Source organism: Psittacula echo, assembly GCF_963264785.1.
Source record: "Psittacula echo genome assembly, chromosome: 2".
Taxonomy (NCBI): Eukaryota; Metazoa; Chordata; class Aves; order Psittaciformes; family Psittacidae; genus Psittacula; species Psittacula echo.
This window is the reverse complement of record NC_137737.1, coordinates 66,730,982-66,753,974: the sequence shown is the minus strand read 5'-3', so window position 1 is coordinate 66,753,974 and position 22,993 is coordinate 66,730,982. Positions and strand designations below refer to the sequence as shown.

General features: G+C 35.1%; 1 protein-coding gene across 1 annotated transcript in view; it reads left to right on the top strand.

Annotated features, from left to right (window-relative positions):
- Window positions 1-22,993, top strand: part of DTNBP1 (dystrobrevin binding protein 1) — a 71,790-nt gene that overhangs the window by 27,003 nt on the left and 21,794 nt on the right. The window contains exon 7 of the mRNA XM_080609916.1: window positions 4,635-4,657. Within this exon, the coding sequence (XP_080466042.1) occupies window positions 4,635-4,657 (23 nt within the window). The remainder of the gene's footprint in view (window positions 1-4,634; window positions 4,658-22,993) is intronic.

The window sequence follows — 22,993 nt, the reverse complement described above, 5'->3', positions numbered from 1 at the left end:
AAATACTTTTAAATTAAATTGCGCATAAGCAACTGTACTTTCTTGGAATGTTAACTTTTGTAAATTTATTTTCAACTCAACATCTATAAACACATTTCATTGTAAGATCATCCAAATTTAGTCCTCAGTTTTTACCATCCCTGTGCTGTCTTGAGATGGTCTTTTGCTTATGCATGAGTCTAGAAGTTTGAATTTATTGTCTGTTACTTTCAGAGCTAATGTTACACTATCATTCCTGACATTCATTTATGACTTTGTTACTTGCTTATCTGCCTCCTCTTTCCTTGAAGGTAAAATATGGAACTGTCAATTCTGGCTGCTGGTATCATTGTAACAAATATGGTGTTTCTGTGGTCTCTATTCAACTGAATTCCATAGCGTTTGTTACATTCTGAAAATTGATTTTAATGTCACAGGCCTTTGCAAGGTACAGTAGAACCTGAGAACTTTGTCATGCTTTGAATAAACTAAATTCCAATACTCCAGGTGAGGTCTCACGAGAGCAGAGTAGAGTGGCAGGATCACCTCCTGCTGGTCACGCTCCTTTTGATGCAGCCCAGGATACGGTTGGCTTTCTGGGCTGCGAGCACACACTGCCAGCTCATGTTAAGTTTCTCATCGACCAACACCCCGAAGTCCTTCTCTGCAGAGCTGCTGTGAATCTCTGCCCAACCTGTAGCTGTGCCTGGGATTGGTCCGACCCAGGTTATTATTATTGTTATTATTAGTAGTAGTAATTTAGTATTACCTTAACTTTTTTCAATTATTAAACTGTTCTTGTACCAGTCCATGGGTTTTACCTTTTTTCCAGTTCTCCTCCTCATGCCACCAGAGGAGGGGAGTGAGCGAGTGACTGCATGGTACTTAGTTGCTGACTGGGGTTAAGCCATGACAGTGTGGCTCAGGTCTGTTTCGATGAGATGGTTCAGAGAAGTTCTCAGCGACATCTCTTGCCTTAACAATGCTTTGATTTAATTTCTTTAGGTTATTTTGAACCATATTATCAGCTGTGCCTTTTTAGACATGATGCATAGATGGGTTTATAGTCAGATTTACCTATGTCCATCATGCTTAGAAGGGACCGAGAATGTCATTAGTGTGTGTCTTATGCCAGCATTAAAATATATCTGAATATTATCTCTGTCCTGACTTAAGTATTATCTTGAAGAAGTAGGCAGGCAGGCTTACACAGTTGGGGTTTTGCTGGCAATTGTTGACCTTTATTTGCTGTTGTCTTGTTGGTAATTTTCAACTGAATTTGAGAGGTATAGAATTTCATGGAGTAATTAATCCCCTACTTATTTTACAGAAACAAGCAAATGGAAAGGAAGCGTAGAAAATTATTGCCTATATGTGTGGCCAAATGTTTTTCATGGGCATAACTCCAGTGTAGATGAAGCCTGTACAGCCTTTTGCCTCTGAGGAAAGAAGCTGGGTTTCATTAGTTGCACTGTACACAGAACAAGATTACTTTTAAAGTGCTTCCATGCCTTTATAGTCTGATTGTTTTAGCTCTTATTTTCTTGCTCAATGGTACTAAACTTAATCTTTCACTGAGAGAAGATATGTAAATTATACTATAATACAATTATTAATTATTAAGTGTTTTCTTCTGAAAGCTTACTGTTAACTGTAAAAAAAATAAAACCTGGTTTTGTAACTAGCCAGATTTGTTGGCACTAACCTAAATTTAGTTGCTAAAGTAAAAAAGCGTATAATCTAGGTGTGAAATAGTAGGTTGTATTGATGAGTGGTCAGACTCAGTATGGGAGTTCCTTTAATCTGGAATGGATATTGAGCAGCCCACGCCAGGCTTCAAGAGCCTTTATGTGTAGTGGTAGGTGCGTGCTTTCTCTCTGATAGTAACGGAAAGTATTATCTCATGCGTTTGAGAAATGCATGATTTTTTTAGATGAAAACTCTGTAAAATTCAGGGAAATTTTTCTGTGGGAAGCTTTCAATTTCCTTAACCTAACAAATGGGGTAGCGGGGAAGGCTAGGCTTTCCTGCAGAAAACATGTTAGGGTAATACATTTTTCAGCTGAAGCATTTGGCAGAACTCTTCTGCTGAGATGATTTATTGTACTGCAGTTTTATCTTCTAGTTTGATGTTGTTAGTATGCTATCCATCAAAGGTGAGCTCTGCTGCTGTAGCTTTTGTATAAAACTAATGTGAAATACTATCTCAAAGAATGAACAGTTTAAAATAAAAACTAATAACAAAAACATGATATCAAACATCAGAACATCAAAGCTGGTAATTTAGTATGGTAAGATCTAAAGTAGTAATTGGCAGCAGCCCTAACTACTCATCCAGTCCTATTTCCAATGCAGATTTTCTCTCCTGCTTGCCTTTTAACTTTATTTTGAAGATGATTGTTTTCCAAAACTGTTTTCAGTTTAATCTTTTTTGTTGTGATTACTCAAGCTAACTGCTTTTTCTTTTATAGATTGTCTGTGTTACAAATATATAGTTTTCTTCTTAATGTAATTTCCATGTATTTACTTTTGCAGATGATTTTTTGTCTCTAAATTATTAGAGAAGATATAGGAGGTATCTTCTAGACAGCTTATCAATAAATAAAAGTTATTTACTTATAAAGAAGAGAAGTGTCATACTCTGTAATACAGTTTTCTGTACATCTGTCTAGAACTTTGTAGTTACGCATTTGGAAAATGTGGTGAGACTATCTTAAGCCATCTGTTTTTCCAGTGTCTTTACAAGCCATTGTCTCCTTTCTACTTTTAGTGTCTGGTTCTTACCAAAGCTCTTGATGAATGAGATTTAGGATTAAAATTTTAAAACCTCAAGTTTTTACTTGGACAAATAAAAAACAAATTCTCCATGTTGCTGATGCAGAACGTATTTTCAATAGGCCTATTTTTTAATATGTATTTCTAAATGTATGTTTTATGAAGAGTGTTGTCAGAAGCTGCAAGATGTGATTGATACATTCATATTGTCTTTGGATCTGAATTGGTGTGGGGATACTAGGAAATCCAGATCCTTAGATACCCAATCTGTATTTTTACTGTATGCTAACGTAGATATTTTAAATTTTTCAGAGGTATGCATTCTAAAAAAAAAAAGTTTTGTCGAATGTTCATTTCCAGCTGTCTTAACAAATGGCAATTATATATATGGATATAGTGACAGCATCTAAATGCATCAACCCTAAAAATATTGATGGATTTTGAAAGGGAAAACTCTGGGGATTTAGACAAAAGCAATAAATATCACTGTCAGTTGGATACTGTATTACCATCTTGTTTGCTAATCTGTTTGAACACAGTGACAGTAATTGTTTCGTCTTCCCTTTTGGAGACAACTGTCGTAAGACCTCCTGATTTTAGGCTCAAGTAGCATATTTTTTTTCCTCTTACTTTCACAAGATGTTTCCTCAGTATAGATTTTGTTTCAATCTGTGGAAAACGAGCATTTCCTGTGATTGTTGTTTTCTCAGATAGTATGCCATTATTGAAAAACGAGTGTGCAACTTGTGAGAGTGTTTAAGAATTTTCTAATTATATTAGGAAACATTTGTTACGGTGTGAATCTGCAAATCGTAGGTGTTGTGAGGTAGATTTTCTTTTTCTCTGATAAAAAAGAAATAAACTAGCTTGGGAAAGGGACGTAGGAGAAGCAGGAAGGGAAATACATACTCACAGGAAGTTACAACTAACAGGCTTCTCTACTGTGAATCACACTATAGCTTATTTCCTGGTAAAGCACCCATTCTTTCAAAAACCTGACTTTTGATGACAAAAGCGGGATGTTCACTGAAAATGTGAAGGTAAATATATTCTCTCGCTTCTTTTAGAATATTTTGTCCTGCTTAGAAAAGAAATTGTTTCAGGAGCAAAACAGTTTTATCAGTTCCTGATGCAAATAAATTCTGAATTGCATCATCTGTTAAGAAGAATGAGTTGTTATGGCATAGCATATATAGAGTGAAACCGTGTGTATGGTAGGTGACTCAAGGATGACTGAAGCATGCTTAGTCTGTCGATAGTGAGTAGAATAATTTACCTGAACAACTGGTAGGTTAGGATATTTTTTGTTTTCAAAATTCAGAATGTAACTGTGCAGTCTGCACAGTTTCTTAGCTGAACATGAGTATTGTGGATTATCTCTCATTTTCTGTAGTTTGAAATCCTCTCCTCTGAGGAGTGTTGCTATATGCCTCTGTTGTCTTCAAAGTGTGTTGTAGCTGAGTGATATTGTCACATTTTTTCCTTCATGGATTTTGGATACCATTGATGCAAATGAAACACTAATTAATATTCACTGTGCTATGAACTGGCAAAGCTCTTCTAAGTACTGGATGTTTTAGTACCTAAAGCCTTAGGAAGTCTTGGGTAGTTTTGCAGCAGTGTATCTAGAAATTCCATGGCTAGATATAAATGGACAATATTTGTATAATTGCACATGTTTATTAGCCTGATTTCTAAACAGGTTGATTGTGTTTGCTTTAGATAAACACACTTAGTAATATTACCCTTATATATGATGATAATCAAATACTTTGGTTTTAATCTCTTAATGAGTCTTAAACTGTGTAAAATATCTCCTGTAGATCTAGATGTAGTATTTCTAATTATTTTTTTTTTTTAATTCTGCTTTTCTCCAACAGGAAGGAACTTGAGACCTTCAAAGGTAAATTCTATTTTTAATTTTATACTTGAATGTTTGCAAGAGTTAGTAATTCCTGTATTAAGTGAAACTCATAAGGAACTGTTCCATTTCTACATTTGATAATTTTATGTCAATCCAGCAGGCTGTTTATTTTTCAGTTTACCTGCTCTTGTCATTGGTTTCTTTGGGAGAGTCATAACTGTAGGAAGAACACAGATGGTTCTGTTGCCTTAGCTTCTGTTGTCTTAGCTAGGTTTCAGAGATTCTATATCCAATTCAAGCGTTTCCCTTGGTGTTCAGTTTTGGAAGTTAAGGGCTCTGTCTTCAACCAGTTGATGTCTTTTCTAGCATGAATGTGTTTTTGACACGTGACACAGGCCATTACTTGCTTGACTTAAGTTACTTCTAGGAGATTTTCACAGTATTATTTTATCAGATAAATACAATTTTTGTAGCTCAACCTGATGGATATACATGTTGAAACATACAAATGTCTGTCTTAAATAATATGCAGTGGCTAGAAACTTTGTCATGTGCTATTGCTTTGTCTGTGGTGTGTAGAGGGAACACATTATCATTTTCAGTAGATCTTAAATTCAGGCTTCCTCTACCTACTAATATGAATGTTTTATCAGCTTGACAATTGCTATTATCTTTTGCTTGTAATAAGGTGTGATTGGTTTGGTGACTAGTCTTTATTTATGAGAATGAAGTCAAGTACATTGACTTACGTCAATTAACTGTGTCTTGAAAGAAGGAATGGCAATTTCTATCAACTGCATTCCTCTGCCTTTTCAGTTCATTACTTTCTCGTCTTTACATAACGCTGAAAAAGGAAAATAATAAAGCTAACACTAACAGACAAGCAACACAGATGATATAAAATGACACTTTATCTGTAGCTTACCATAACAACCCTTTTTTTTTGATTGATTTGATAGTTTTCAACGCAGACTAGCTTAATAGAAAACCAACAATAATGTTAGGTTCATTGTGTTCCGGAGCAAGACAACTTCTTTGGAGTACTTGGCACTTGTGAGAACAGTGAATCTGTTTTTTCATTTGTTTGTATTGATTAGGTGTTTTAAGTTTCTGGAAGCCAGGAGGATGTTTTCCAGAATTATTTTTCTCTTTGCTTCTTGTTTTTACAATAGAGATTGTAAAACTATTTTACAAAGTCAATTACTTTAATGGAAGAGGAAGGTGATAGCTGTGTGTTGACCTTGAAATTAATAGCAAACTATGTAACTTTCTGTAATAGATACAAAGGCATACACATTTCCAATCCTAGTTACCAAAGGCTTGTCTTGGTAGCCAAGAGAAGGTTTTTAGTTTACTACAGAGGGAAGATTGCAAACAGATGCCAAGGAAAAAAAAAAAAAAAAAAAAAAAGTGAAGTTCTTTGCATGTATCTTCGCTGAAAAGTTCAACTGCAGTCTGTGGCTAATGCAGCCAATATGAATGGGAAGGAGCAGGATCTCGTGCTATAACAAAGACAGACCAGGTTAGAGGATACCCTAGGTCTGTTGGACGGTTTTGAACCAACTGATAAAATTTACTCTCACAACACTCAGAAGAATTGGCAGAAGCTATGGAATGCTGGAAAAGCACAGAATGACAGATATTTTTAAATAAATACTAAATAACAGCCTAATTTCTGTGGGTTTTTTTGTACAATAAGCTGATGGACAAGCTTATACCTGAATGAAGAGAGAGGAGTGATAGCTAACAAGCTTTCAAGAATAGTCATATCAAGCAGCCAAAGTTTTTTTCTGTAAGATAGCAAGAACGTACTTTAAAATAGATACTGTATTTTGACTTTGGCTTGCACTGTCTTGCCTGACATTTTCTGAGGAAATTGAGAATAGTGAGCAGCAATTGCATAGCTGTGTGGAAATAACACACTTGGAGGAAATGTTTTTAAGTTTTCTTGCTTATTAAGTTGTTCTATCTCAGATCTGATGCTATTTGTAATTTTTGATGCTGTATTATGAAGTAGAGGTGTTCATTAGATTGGCTTCAGTCAGTCTTTTTCCAGCCTTTTGGACCTTCAGCCAATTTCTGAGTATCTGGCGTATATTTCGTCAGCTGATTAGAAACAAGGACAGTAAGAGCTTCCTGGTTGTTAAGGTTTCATGATTACATAGTGACAGATGTTTCTGTGCTGCACCGGTTTTGCTCAGTCTGACTGGTGGCTCCTTCCTGTGTTTTTCTGGTTTAAGCTTCTTCCAAGGCTCTCTAGATTTGCACAAAAAACTATCTGTCACTTGGTTTACTTTAGTTTTGGTTGATGGATCATGCTGAAATAACTCAGTAGATGGCCATAGAAATACTGACATGGAAGAAGGAAAAGACAGCAGCAAACGCAGGAGGCACATGTAAGTTAACAATGTGATACATCCATCTGAAACCCAAATACTTCTGGTAGTACATTACCTAAGACATTTTAAAGTTGAGGTGAGGAAGTATTGGTACCATTATGTAAAGCTTTTATGCTAAGATCTTATCTTGCTTATAATTCGGGTTTGCTGTATTTAAGAACAGTTGATTCCAACTGAAATCTGTTAAGTAGCTGGGTAAATGATTCATTGCATTTTTATATTGCAAGTATAGACTTGCAAGTATAGACTTACGTCCTCAACTACTTGATCCTTGCATAACTGCCCAGAGTGAAATGTGTTCATAAACTTTCAATTTGTAAAATACCCAGCACAGGGGCTAGGAAAGAACTTTTAAAATACCTTAATATACACTTGCATCTTTCAATGCATGTGCAGTTGAAACCATTGTAGATTAAATGGTGGTTTAATGGAAAAGACCAGAAATGCCGGTTTTCATAATAGTAACTTGTTCTTTGTGAACTTGAATGCCATATGCTGAAAAGCATTGGCTTCCAGATTAAGAATGGTAAATGTCTTGCATAAAAGTATGTTTCATAAGTATATAAGTTCATTCTGTCTTAATCTGTAGAAATTGAATTACCACAAAAATACTCTTTAAATATGTTTGCTAGAGGGAGTAAAAAGAGGGTTGTGTGCACTTTTTTCAGTGTCCGGATGTAATTCTCGCGTTCACCAGTACTGAGTTCTCCTGCCTTCTCTGAATAGAAAGTCAGTTTTACTGGCATTAAGAAACTGAATTGTATAGTCTGTGAGGATCACAGTAGCACATCACTTGAAACTTGAATTCAGTGATCCAACATTTTCATTTAAAAAATAGAAATTATTATATGTTATATACTCTATTATATATAATTATTTATATATATATAATTATATATCGACTCTGACTGTGAGAATGCAGATCTGACTTGCAAGGCAGGTGGATGGCTTCACAGGTCTTACAGATTTCTTTTAAAACTTTACTGTCCTGGAGTTTTGTGTATGTATAAATATACATAGGTGCACTAGGTGTAGTCTGGATGGGACCACTAAATTTATGAAATCTTCAAAGGTGTATAACCTTATAAACATTTTAAGCACCCTTGGATACCTAATATTTACCAAAGACTTATTTTAATATTGAAACAAAATCAGCTTTCACATGACCAAGATACAGAATGGTTTCCTATTCCATCTAGATCTTCCTTTTGTGTGCACTAAGATACAAAGTGGTAATTTATTGACCTATAGGTGTATTCTTTGAGGATACCAGAAGGGGCTTAAACAAAGCTCAGTGTATGTGCCTGCTTGCAGCATGTAAAAATTGTTGAGAATCCACTAACACTCTTGCTCATTGATGTTATTACCTTAAAGTAGCATGAAACAAGTATGTAATACTGTTTAAAGAAATAATGGACTATTTTTATATTTGTCAGTGGAGGTACTGTTTTAGAATTTGTTCCTGCCTTTTTTATATTCGTATTACAGATTGTACTCTCTTTCATCATGAAAAGTAGATTTTCTTTTTCTTCCTTTAAGACTGTTTACAGGGTCAGACCTTCTTCTTTGTTGTTTATCGTACCCATAGTGTACAGGGGCAGGACAAACCTCTCCAGTCTCCTTTCTTTCAACCTCAATGGTTTGCTTTACAATGTAAGCATAACATACTAGTAATTTGTGATGCTGAGAAAGTAAAGGTTAGAAGCTTTCATGCTTCTTTATATTAAACCTATCTCCCTGAAGAAGTTAGAAGAGTGAGTGTGTGGTGTCCCTGTTGATACTGCTACAGCACGGGTGTTTGCGTACCTGAAGTGTGAGTGTGTACTAGGACAAAACATCTGAAAGGTTGTCTAGTTCATTTATTTTAGTAATTTATCTTTCAGAAAGCTTTGCTGTAGAAGATGATGGATTAATGAATTAAAACATGGAGTCTGCCATATAAAGTAGCCTGCAAGCTTCTTCCTAACATGCACCAGTTTCAGTGTTTGGAGAATTGCTTGCAGGAGCAGTTACGCTGTTATGTTACCTTATGCTCAGTTGTAGTAACATACCCTGCTAAGTTGATTTCAGACTTTATCCAAATGGGAACTATATACATGATAGATTTTAAAATTTAATAAAAGTCCATTTTTTATTGAAAAAACACAACAAACAAAACAACCAACCAACAAATGTTTAGGATTAAAGGCTTTCAGTTTGTTTCTGGATAGAAAGCTAAAGCAATAGAGGCCATTTAGAAATCAGCAACACAGTGCTTTTGGACAATGAAAGGTAGCAAAACTTTGTAAGAGCAGATAGGCACATGGCTTTGGCAGCTGAGTCATGCATATTTCTAAGCTTTGACAGGATTAGTTTTATTCAAGCTCAGGGAAACAAGTTGTATGACCATTTTCAGCACTTCTGTTTACAGTATAACAAAATAGGTTTTCAGCCCTTTAGCATCAGAGATCTCTCCCAAATAAGTCCTAATAAGTTTTGAGAGCTTTATAGAATTATAGAATAGTTTGGGTTGGAAGGGACGTTAAAGATCATCTGGTTTCAGCCCCTCTGCCATTAAAATACTATTTCTGAGAATGAGGCTTGTAAAGAAAAGAGGTAATTTTTCTTGCTTCTCTTTCCAAGATTAAGTCATTGGGTTGCATTTGATATGCAGATCTTTTGTCATCCCTCTTCATGCATGTAAGATACTTCTGTTGAAGTTGCAATGTTCCAGTCCTTTCATCAGTAACTTAAATGTTTGTATCTATACTTTAATTTCCTGGCTTTCACTGTTCTGTTTTCTAAGAGCACATGGTATTTGTAGCAGTCTGTTGACTCCATCCTTTTGTTCTCTTTCTTGTGAAATCTACTCGCCTCAACAGATAGTGTGTCAAACTGTTTTGTTGGTTTGCTTTTTGTGGTGTTTTTTTTCTTGGTTTTTTTTTGTTTGGTTTTTTGTTTATGGTTTTTTTTTTGTGTGTGTGTGTGTTTTTTTTTTTTGTTTGTTTTGTTTTGTTTTTTTTGTTTTGTTTTTTTGTCTTCCAGTCTGGGGATCCTCTTTATCCTGCTGTATTCTGCTGGCTGTCAAGCAACTTTTTCCTAATCTTCACACTATCTTCTAGATGCATGGGTAGTATGCAGTGGAGATCTTTACAGGTTGTGGTTAACAAAGCTCATACATTCAGTGATGTAGCTGTTCTAGAAGTTGAGCTGTAATTTTCAGCATGCAATCCTGTATGTTTCTTCTGAGCACGAGTAGATGACACTGTGGTAGAAAATCATACCAGCCATTTAACATTTCCAAATATACTGCCCCAGAGTCTGTAACATGAGGGACATTCAAGTTTTTTAATTACTGTGAAGAATTTTTTATGGACAAACTGTGTCCATAACCAAGTTAGTTAATAAAGAGAGTTCTATTTTAATTGTTGTATTTTGTGATTTTTGGCATCTCAATTACTCATTTGAATAGGAGAGGGAGGGTGACTTTGGTTGTTTAGGTGCCTCTTCCAAAACACGCTATGGAAAATAGGCAGTGTTTGTGCTCCAAGTGTTCCCTGATTGTTTTAGAATTTATTTAGGTGACTATGGTCAAAACTGTCAATATTTAAACCTTGTAGCACAGATAGAAAAGAAGGGAAGTCTTCTTTTGGCATCCTAGAAAACAGTTGGGAAATGCTTAATTCTGTTATAATAAAGCTAAGGTGGAGTAAAAAATTTCAAGGATATTCGGGTTTCAGGGGGTTTCCTCATTATTTTGCTATGAGCTGAAAAGATGTTGGTAGATTTCTAGTTAATAATGTATGTTACCAGCTTTTTTCCCATCTAGACTATGGGAGGAGGATCTTACAACTTTGGATGTCCTATATTGTCTGTGGCAAGAATTAACCAAGACTCCCATATGTGAAGACTGTTCTCTTGACAATGGAAATACTTGAGACTTGGAAACTTGCAGTCAAACCTTGAGTGAAAGATAAATAAGTTTAGCTACTTAAGTCTTCTATTTTAGTGTGATAGGATAAGGCAGATAGCAAAAACCCCTAAATGATAAAGTGTCTTTATAGCTACCTTACTGTTTGGTTTTGGTTTTTGTGTTTTCAGGGCTGCAGATTCACATCTGTGTAGCTCTCAGGACATGTTTTGTAAAGCTAGCTACTTGTAACTTCTGTCCAGATTTTTGCCTTCTTTGAGATAGGTATGGACTTTAAGCCTTTAAAAAAATAATTAAAAAAAATTCTTTTAAATAGAGAAATTTAAAAAAGGTTCACTCTTGGTCTTTTAATTATTTCAATCCTCCCCAAGAAATAATTAAAGCTTTATACTTTGGGGCAGATAGCACCAGCATTGATACATAAAAGCTTTTAAATATACATTCCTGTAGCCTGCAGATGGATGATGCTGAGTTTCACACCTCCCATTCTATTTGGCTGTGTTATCAGACTTAATGACATACTTTCAGAACTTGTTCTGGGTATAAATACGTACCCAAGAACAGTGGGATTTTTCAATTTTCTGTCTTGACAGAAGTTGCATGTGGTATAAGAAAGCACAAAAACGATTGCTTGCCTCTTGCTGACCACTTAAACATGACTTCTTTTTGAGTTGCAACACTATTGTATTGAGCACTAGGTGTACATGAAAACTTATTAGCTGCCTTTCACAAGAAAACAAAACATTTGCTGGATTAATTATTATGACTGGGGTGAAACAAACTACAAAGGATAGTATATTGTGTATGCATTTATTTTGCAGGTGGCTGGAAATAAATTTGTTACCTAATAGGTTAATGCCTACAAAGCGTCAAGTCTTCAGGGCCAACAGCATTTTCTATGCAAAAAATAGAATTTGCATTTCAATGGCAGGGGCGAAAAAGGGGTGGGGTTAGTGTATTTAAGCTTCAGGAAAAAATATCTACAATTTTATCTTCAATTGCTGTATCAGGAATGCTGTTTCCCATTATGTTTTGCCAAAAGGTGGGCTGCACTGTCAACTAGATTAATAATCTGATATGATGGGGAATTATATCCCATCTAGCTATTTTTTGTTAGTTTTCCACTGGTGAGTTAAAAACAGAGCTTCTATGATAGTGGCACTACAGGCGAGGATGGATCTTAGTCAATCATAAAATGACATCCATTTCTAAGGTGGAGATACATATATATATGTGGATATATATATATGTGGTGGTATATATGTCCATATATGGTATATATGTGGTGTATATATATATAAAAATGGGTCTGAATTTCCAAAGCTGTAAATAGGGAGTAGAGTGTTTAAAGGAAACCTAAAATTTAGCAAGGGATGCTATAAATACACCAGGCTATCTATGAAAAAACTAGATAATCAGATGTCCTTGGAACAAAGACTGTATGCCATTGCAGCTCAGCTGATCAAAGATATGGTTTGGTTCTGTCACCCCAAACCGCTTCTGTGTTTAATGCTTTAAATGCGTTTTTTACTTCTTGTTGTGTGTTGTGACTGTCGTGTAACCTTCTAAGTCGCTAATTTGGTAGTGCTGTTTATTTGTTTGTTTGTAATATCTTTGCTCAGGTAGATTTCAGGATTTTGTAATGGCTCTCACCTGAAAGTAGTATTCAGACAATGAGTTAATATAACCCACAGAATGCTAATGCTGCAGATGCTGCTAAAATCCTCTGTTTATCAGATTTTTTTTTTAATGCTAATTCTGACTGGGGAAGAGTGGAGGGTAGGAGCACTTTCTTCTTTTTTTTAAAATTCATCTACGTGTATTTTTAGCGAATCTTGTGGTTTTTTAATGTGGCAGCCTTAAGCTCTTTCATCCTGTCTTATATTGCGTTGTATTTTGAGGGAGCTAGTTTATTCTCCCAATGAATTTTAATATTGCTGCATTTATGTAGCTTTTTTTTTCCTGGAGTCCTCCTACTGCGTTTTAGTTTTGCGCTAAGTCAGAAGCCCTTTTGGAGGTCAGATGTATCACAACATTTTGACATCACTGCAGCTTAAAATAAGATAGCTCTTGGATGTGCAGGTACCTCTCCAGTTGGCTGCAGTAGAAGTTGGCCCTTTGCTGGAGTCAGCCTTTCAGAATCCTGGTTTTGCAAAGGGTGAAGGACCATCACAACAATAGAGATTTTTCTCTGGCTATTGCCAGGGTGAATAGCTAACTGTGTAGACAATAAGAAAAAACTTCATGGCAACATAAGTCTTGTCATACTCAGTTTATGTAGAAAAGAAGCATTTAAAGGTGTGATATTTTCATTGTCTATAATGTTTAAATGAGTGAAGTGAAAAAAATAGAATCCGATTTTGTCTGCAGCTCTAACTTGAATTCATCCTTTAATTACCCAAGTCCAGAGTGAATGCTGGGATTATCTCATGGTCATTATTATTATTCTTTTAATCTTTCCCATAGATATCTATGATGTTATTTTCTTCAGTGAAATAAATGCGAGTCTTGTAGGCCCATACATTCTTGGTAATTCTTCCTCTAACGATGACAACTGTACTCTGTATTTTGATAATTGTCACCAAGAAGCTTTTCAAAATGTGATCTTTTTAAGTAAAAGAAAGGAATTGTTATGGCTATCATGGTTTGTGGCAGTACTGCGCACCCTCCTAAACTGAAGAGGCAGTGCGTATCAGCATTCCCAATTCTGAGCAACGCGTTACAGTTTTGGAAACATAAATGCACCGTTGTGTAACTGCAACATCTCTGTAACCGAAGATTCTCTGTCGTATGCTGCTTCAGTAATTTTTTTTAACTGCATAACCATGTTTTGAATTTTTCATGAAAATGTAGTCTGGATATGTAATAGGAAAAAATCAGTTTTCAGTAGAGAAGACTGATCCTAATTTATCTTAATAGCCCATCCTAGATTTTTAATATTTTATGTGTGAAGTAAGAATAGTATGTGATCTGGTTTGTGGGATATCTGAGCTGAGCCATGTTAAGGAAAAATATTTGAGGGGAGAGCTTTATGAACCATCCCCTAATAAAAAAAGAATTTGGAACCCTTCTGTACCTTTCCCCTCGCTTCTAAATTATTTTCAAAGGCTTCTAGCTGTCTGCCAAATAAACACATGCTGTAACTGCATGTTATCAGATTATAACCCGCTGGGAGGATTTCTGTCTTTGTATCACCCCTTTATTTAGCAGCATGTGGTACCTTCCCAAATACATGCATGCATTTCTGGTACAGCCCAGCTGCTGGTAGCTTGCTCTCAGGTTCTGGAAAGGCGCTGAGTTGAAGTATCCATGTGTATGCATCTGTGTGCAAGTGACCGATTGAAAACTGGCAGTCACAGTATTACTCCTTTGAAAAAGCAGCCTTCTAGCATTGGTCTTTGTTCTACATCAGTGAAGATGTGCATCGGTGAAGCTGCTTGGTAACTGGAGCTTTCACTTGACCAGGACTGTATTTCTTTTTACTTGCTTATTTCTTACTGCCATGTCATCTCCGGGATCCCCTGAGGATACTCAAAAGAATTCATGTAGGTGGAACTTTATTATCACATCTATTATTTGTCAGTTTAATTTGCCAAGCTAATGTAAAATTCAAAATTGAATCAAAGTTAGCTTAATTAATTTCCTCAGCTGCCACAATTGCCTGGTTTGTAAAGGGTGTGCTATAAATGGGAGGTTAATTACCAACTCGATTTTGCAAATTTGAAAGAAATAGTGACTAAATATCTGTTTTGTCAGGGCTTTTGTTTATTGCTTTGCTTTTGTCTGTTTCTGTTGGTTTGCATTATTGTCACATTAATATGAATCAGAATTAGTAAAAGAATACAGATACATAGCAAAAATTTAAGCAGACTTGTCTGAGGGTGGGGCAAGACTAGAGGATGAGGGGAGACAGAATTAATATCTGAAGATAAAACCAAATGTAAAAAATTAGAGCAGTAAATTCATTTGTATAGGTGCAGTCAGGCTTTCTTAGTTTCCTTCAGATAAATAAAATAATAAATGATTAAAACATAAGTTCTTAAATGAAGCAATTAATGTAACTTACATCAATATGAGCACCCTATGTTATATGAAACAATGTTCTTAATAATGCCATTAAAAATGTTTTCATGATGTTAATTTGTAACTAATGATGCTTAGAACTGTGCATTAATTGAAATGGAAATAAGATGTGGATTTCTTCTCCAGTTCTTTTTATGTTGCTTTATATAACCACTGGAAGAGGTTTTTTTTTCCTGTTACAATTCACGTGGATTTTTATTTTTCTTTTTTTTCAGTTGATGTCCAGGACCAAACCATTAGAGTAAATTGAACTATTACATTATTTTAATAACCTGTTGGAGCATGCCTTTATCAAGGCTCTACCTATGAGTTGTAATTCAGACCATTAAATTAGATCTTAATGTTAAATAACAGTGTGAAGTTGAATATCTTGTTTTAAGCAAGTCATCTGATGTGGGGTAACTCTTTATATTTGTATTGATATAAATAGTTTGTTTATCATAGTAGTTATTTTCCATAAATCTAGACAGAATAGTTGCCTATTAAAGATGGCAAAATTTGCTGTCTGTTCTGCTAAATGTGGTTCGGCCACTATGCAAGCAAAATATATGGTGCTGGTATAATCTGTTTTGTATCCTTAACTACTTGGTACATATTGACAGAAGTTGTCTTTTTTTTCTTACTGTTGTTTCCTGAAATTGAAATGGAAGTATGGTGAATGGTATGGTGGTGCAGCTGTGAATCTTTTTTTCCTTATTTGCAACCATATCCTGGGCAGTAGAATAGCTATTTTGTGCATGGGCTGTGGGCCAACCTCGAAATTATACTACTATAAGGATTAGAATTGGAGAGTATTTCTGAAATGTGAGCTTTAGCAATATCAGTTCTCCAAGTACTGCTGGAAAGAGGTGGCAGTAAGTAGAAGCTGTAGTGTCAATATTAATACTGCAAAGGTTATCACATCTTTAGTAATCAGGATCATTATAATTTTTTAAATCACATTTTCTTCCATGGCTTGGTGACAGTAAAAGTAATACAAACCTAAAAATGGTTTATTATATTTTTATGAAAATCTGTTTGCTTACCACTATGTAGGCTGAGGTTAATGAGAAATTAAGAAATATTCATCTACCTGCTATTAAAAAGATTGCTTTCCTCTAGCAGGATCAGATGTAATACTTTTTTGGGGTGCTGAAAGACCAAATGCTGTAGGCTTTTGTGGCCTCTGCATCTTGGTGCGAATGAATTTTTGAACAGTTTTATAATGACAGTATTCTTTCTTTTGGCATGCTGCTTCTATTTTATTCCATATTAGAAATGTAAATGGAAGTGAAGACTTCAAAATCAGTTTGATTTGTAGCTAAATAAATGTACAGTAATAGATTATATGCTTTTAACATTTCTTCACATGGCACTATTTTTTTCTGTAGTGGTACCATAAATATGATACTATTCATATCATTCAGAAATAGTAGAATTGTTTCAAAAGCTGCAGTAGAAAAAATTTATTCCTTCTTTGTAGTATGTCTTTACATACATCTCAGTCATGCCTTTCACAGCAGTGTGGTGTTAAACTACTTGTGCTGCTCAGGTTTTAATGGTTCAGGTGGAAAGGACGGATGGCTGAGGTGTATATATGGAAGTGTGAGAATTCCAAATGTTTCTTTATCCTGGTCAGTAAATGGAATAGAAATGGAAATATTCTGGTAAAAAAAATCTGCCTGTCTTATTTATGAGTGTTATGTATGCTGTGTCAAATTGTATCAAGGCATTAGAGCTTAACTGTACAAACAGTTCTCCAGTACTGTAGCTAGCATAGCATCTTGTTTGTAATTTATTTGTTTTTTACTGGGCAGGTGAATTAATAGTCTTTTGGAAAATAGCATTGAGTAATAAAAATTGAATACTTGAAATGAGCCATTTTAAAAAAATCAGTGAAATATTTTTGTAGGTAATTTTTCCAAGTTAGATATTTCTAACAGAGTGAATTAAGGCAGACAGAGGTTAAAGAGCAGTTGTGACTAAATGAACCATTGTTTCATTTTTTAATCACTTGGGTTACTCCGTGGATTAAGGCAAAATAAAAATCTTGTGGAGATGTCACTCAGCCCTTTTTTCCTTTTATGTAGAAGGCAGCAAATCCTATTTTGATGTTGCATAAATGAGACATGATCAAAATGTAGTTGACTGTGTCTCATTTTAAATAGTTTCTGGCTTTATTAGATGATTACGTAATCACTCCAGACCTCACGCACCAATGTTTCCATTAGCTCGGGAGGGTTTTAACATGGATAGCAATCTTAAATCCTCATAGATTTATTATTTCTTCTCTGGTTATCAATCATTAAAGTGAAAAACCCACACTTCACAGACAACTAAAGATACTTTAGAAGACAACTAAAAATACTTCAGATAATTTTCAGTGTATCTTGCACATTCACATTGGTAGGAAGTAGAACTGGTGGTACTTCAATAAGGTTAGGTTTTTGTGCCTCACCAGTGATTTGGGAATTGCGTATTTGCAGAACCCACTGTCCTAAGCCTTAATCATAGCTATAATGTCATTTTTTTAAGCCAGTTTAACCATACAGTGGAGCTAGAAGCACGGGCTTTTTACCTTTGTTTTAGAGTTAAAGAGTGCTGGTGAGTTGTCTGTGCAATTAGTCTTGCATGCAGCTTCTGGCAGTTGGTGGAGCACAGGGTCTTTTAGGAAGGGCACGCAAGTTCACCTTCTGTCTCCAGAAACCTGTATGCCTGGAGGAAGCCTATCCACCTTAGAGGTTTGAGTGACATGTGTGTTTTCCCTTTTCGGAGGGTTGTGCTGCCAGTCACTCATTATCTGCTTCTCATCACACCCGAACATGTTTTGGATGCAGAGCTGTAGGAAAGCTGGCAGAACAGAAAGCCAAGTCCTTGGGTTTCAGCACATCTTGGGAGCCCTAACTGGGATGAAAACTTCTGCTAGTTACAGAATGGGGAGAAATCCAGAAGAGGTACTTCTCTCTCCTTCTCTTGCAGTGTCCCTGCATACAGTTCAGGGTGCTTTTGCACCACTGAAGATTTCTTCTGCATATTAACGATTATTCAGTCTAACTGTTTTAAAATTCATGAAGTGAAAATCAATTTGTCATATGGAAGAACTGTGGACTAACTCTACAACAAAAAAAAACAGCAAAGGTTTTATCTAACACAGACCAAAGAAAGAATGTATTTTAAGTCATATCTCATAGAAATTTTGAAATATTGATGATTTTCAAGACAAGAGCAATAGACTTGTTTTAGAAGGAAAGTTGTAAAATGCAAGACAATGTCTAAAGGTATTTTTAATTATTTTTAAAGGTATTAAAAATGTCATGAATGAATTTCAGAAAAGCCAGTATTCTTACTGTATAGTCTTCTTTGCATTACTTGAAAGTTCAGCTGAGGAGGTAATTGTGATAAGAAGACGTTTTCATTTTAAATTACTTTGAAAATAAATGCTTTTTGAATTGACATTATGGGTACTATGGAAATTTTACCATGTATGCCACTGCTTTTGAATGAAAGAAATAGTCTGTGTTTCTGTAAGCAAAGCTTCTTCAAGTATGATTCTTATGCTTAAGATAGACATAATATATATGATTATTTAATATTAGTCTTTGAAAAATACGTACTAGGTCTAATTCAGCTTTACCTTGGATGTTCTGTATTTTGTTTAGGCAGCAGCACAAGTATGAAACTTAAGTGTTAAGAACAGGTGACTGTAGTAACAGTAAAACATGCAGATGATAGTAATAACTTTATAGATTTTTGTCCTCTTGTAGTTAATAGCAAGCCAAAAAGTTCTGCAAGTGACAGGTTAATGAGTGAAAATGATACAGGAGGAGAACAATCTCTGTCATGAAGTCGCACTTGGAAAATGGACTATTGAGATTAATTCAGCTGTGAACAGGGTAAATACCATGCAGGGATGGATCAATCATGAGATTTCCAGTGGACAGCTGCAAATGAGGTGTTAGAGAAATGACTGAGTTATGAGAAGAGAGTTTATTTCGCAAGATGCTAGGAGAGCTTGGCTTTCTTGATGGAGCAGGGGAGGCAAAGAGACTTTTGCATGTAAACACACTGAAGGAATTACCAAGAAAAAGAGAAAAATTCCTGAAAGGTCAGTGTGTATTGGGGTGGTTTGGGGGTTTTGTTTTGTAGTGATTAGTATGCCTCTAGCTGATTGTTAATTGTGTTAAACTGTTCTAGTATTAATTCAGCAAAGAGGCTTTCTTAAATCCTACAAGCACTGAAAATGCTGTCTATGTTGTGATACTCTTCAATGTTTTATTTTGTCTAGTGTCAGTTGTTTTCTGGCTTGCCCTAATTATGAAATTACTGGGGAGGAAAAACATGAGTATTTGAACTACTTTTACTGAAATCTGTTGGGCAGAAAAGTTTATTTCATAAACTGCTGAGGTTTTGAGTTTCTTGGAAACTGCTGCACTTTTGTCTACAGAAGGTGAGAATGAATAACTCCATGGTATAAATTTAGTCTGACTAACCTGAAACTTCGTTATAAAAATGTTAATTTTGCTATATTCTGTGAATTTGATCCCTGTTTCAGTGATATCCTTGCTCATCCTTCTTAGTTTGTTTTTTGATACAGAAGGCAATATGGCATCTGGCTGCTGGCTAAGATTGCTGGAAAGAATTTCCTATGAAAGCTGCAAGATTGTATGTAGCCCTTAACTTTGTTCAAAAGGACAAATCTGAGAAAAATATGGGAAAGTGTTTTGATTTTATCATTGCCAGAAGACATAACCACATGTGAAATCCCACTTACTGACTTTAAAATGTGCATGCGTCTGATTGCGTGGTCTGGTCATTTCCGTAATAAACATGCCCTTTTATATTCTAAGCATAGGGGACAGGATAAAGTTTAAAAAAAATGTTTGGTTTTTTTTTTTCCCACATCACCTAAAACTTCCACTTAAAAACATCTCTGTTTGCTAGGAATGCCTCTTTGCCATGGACAAAAATATACTGGTTTACCCTTTGTTTTCAATTCCATGTAGTATAAACTGTTTTTTCAGTTTCATGTTTTACTAAGCTTTGTGGAAAGTATTAGAGAACTTGCATAAGCATCAAGCTTCTGTACACTATAGCACTGTTTTTAGAAGTGCCTTCCTTTTTTCTTTAAGTTACTGATTTCCCTCGGTGTTGTAAATGGAGTGTTAGTGGACTTCAGTGTGATCTCTTATGTCATGACCTAAAAAGAAAATTTGAAAATGCTGTGTGCCCTCCCTTCCAGACTCTTGGACAACTGCCAGAGCTTTGCATTAAATCCCACAAGCGGTGGTACTAGGACAGTTTTTGCCTTAAAAGATAGGTGGAGTTGCATGCGGATCACCGAGCTAGCATCTCTAGTGGGATGGAGACAGATTTGCTCTGACAATATAATGCGCTTTGCAAGCTTCTATTTTAAGAATTCTTTGCGCTGTGATTTTTTTTTTTTTTAAGACTATATTGGACAAGTATTTTGTTTCTCTTAGGAATCTTACACTTCAGGAGGCTCCAAGTTCATACTGTCATTGTTAAAGTCTGCAAGTTGGAAAGTGTGTTTACCTGGAGAAGTGTTTTTCATGGCTACTTTTAACATGGCTCTTTTATGTTTTATAGCTCAGCTACTTCATGTTGTTCTTTTGTACTGTTACCTCTTGGTTAGGTACAATCCAGTCTGTGTAACATCTGAGAAGTGATTTACTGCAGGACTTCCTATTTCATATCTTTACAAAAATCTTGGGAGTGAGCTGAAAAATGCAAGTTTTGCATTCATCTTTAGGGCAAGTGCAGCAGGGTCAGTGAAAGTGCAAATGATACATCTCTGTGCTGACTAACTTGATAACCCTTGGCTCTGACCTCCAGATCTCTTCTTGAAAGAGAAGGTAGCTCAGTTTCTGGGTTCTGCTGGTTATTCTACTAGCACTGAAATGAAGATATCATTTGTAATGACAGGGTGGTTGAGCAGCTTGTATTTTGGGAGGCAGGGAAGGAGTGGTATTAATATGCTGTATCAGTTTATATAACCTTGATGACTCCATGGATGTACATTATGCTTTCAGTACTGCTGATTTGACTGCTGCCTTTCTCTCACATGTGACAGATCTGTTCCTATAGGTAAATAAAGGTGAAGGGTGAAATATGTTCAAATGCTTAAGACTTTTTAAGAATATGTAAACAAAATTAAATGTGAAATGCCCTACACTGAAGTCTCACTTTAAATGTGAGCAGAACTCACTATCTCCTTATCTGATTGTGAGGCATATTTCCAAACAGAGAATCATCAGATGTGGCCTATAGTATTTTAGTCTGGTTCACTGTAGATGTATGTTATTTTACCTGTGGGTTTAAGAATAGCATTTCTTGTTTTAATTTATAAATACATTACTATATATGCATGCTTACAAAATGCAATCTTTCTCAGGCTTTTTTCTGACATATTTTTCCCCGGAGGCTGAGTATCATAATTCAGTTTACCACTGAGAAAGCATTAAGCTACTGTTAGAAAAAGCAGGCCATCAGTCTTTAATAGCTGCTGCTATGATTACAGTTTTCACTTTAAAAAACTGATGCAAGTAGTATGCAAGTGTATAATTTCTGACCTATTTCAAATGGTAAAAGTGGAAACTACTACCTTGCAAACTTCTTCAGCAAAATGCAGTTCATTCTAGCTCTCTAGTACTTACGGTGTTCATAATTGACATTATTTGTAATATGTTGAGTACAGTGCATTTGTACTGAAGTGTGCACTTACACATTTGTCTTTATTAGAATTGACTTACAGGTTTTGCATCTGTATAGAGGTTTTAATATATAAAATTAATAAAAATAAACTAATGAAATATATATCTACACATATATCTATATATATCTACACATATATCTATATCTACATATACATATATCTATGTTTTATTTAAACCAGATTAATGTTGTGAAAAAATCTCTTATTCTGAATATTTAGACAAACTAGCATTTTACATGGAAAATGGTAGTTTGGATTTGAGTGACAGAAAGGAACTAATGAATGCTTCATGAAAATCTATAATCTTGTATATATTCTATGGTTGGTTGTGAAGAACTTACTGCTTTCTTGACTAATGCACCAAATTTAACAATTTTATTTTGAAAATATAGTTTTCATTTATTATCAAGTCTTAGTGCTTTTTTCCCTACTTTTGGACCAAAATTTCATCACCTTATGGTTAGATTCGTCTCTCTGTGAAGCAGCAACTGTTGATACTGTATTTACTGTGTATATAAACACACATATTATCAGGGAAACTTGTTTATTAAAAAAGCACACATGAAAAATAGTTTAAAAGTAATATCAGCAAGCATGATTCAAAATAGGCTTTTTAGGAAACATCTACTGTTTTATAGAGCATGAAATGGTAATGATGATGTTACTGTGATTCCTTGTGCATACTTCAGTTCTCATTAGTCGCTATTGTAAGCAGATTTGATAGTTTGTAAAAAAATCACAATAGGTTGAAGTTCAACACTTGATGAACACCTTCTTAATATATCATTCCTGGAAGAAAATACTTGTACCAACATAACAGTATTTCTCGGTTGATTCTCACACCTACCTCAATCCTTGTTCGTAATTTCTAGTATATTCAGGAATGGATAATGAGGGTGATGCATGTACCAGATGCTGCCTCTGGTGTGTTTGTCTTGGAAGACATCATGGTCATGATGTTAGTCGTGTTCCAAAGGTTTGTTGTCAGCCAAGCCCCGGGACAGATCAGATCTTTTCGGTGTTAGTCTTGTGAGGAGTTTGTTCTTCAACTATTAGCTATTTATTAGTAGTTATTTTATTAGTTATTTTATTAATTAGTTTATTATTAGTTTATTAATTAGTTTATTATTATTAGTTATTTTATTAATTAGTTATTTTTAGTTATTTTATTAGTAGCTATTCGCTACCCCATCTTGCCTGTCTCATTTGTGCTTTAAAGAGGCATCACAAAGTCTAAGCATCAAATGTATAGATCCCATAATATTGTTTGT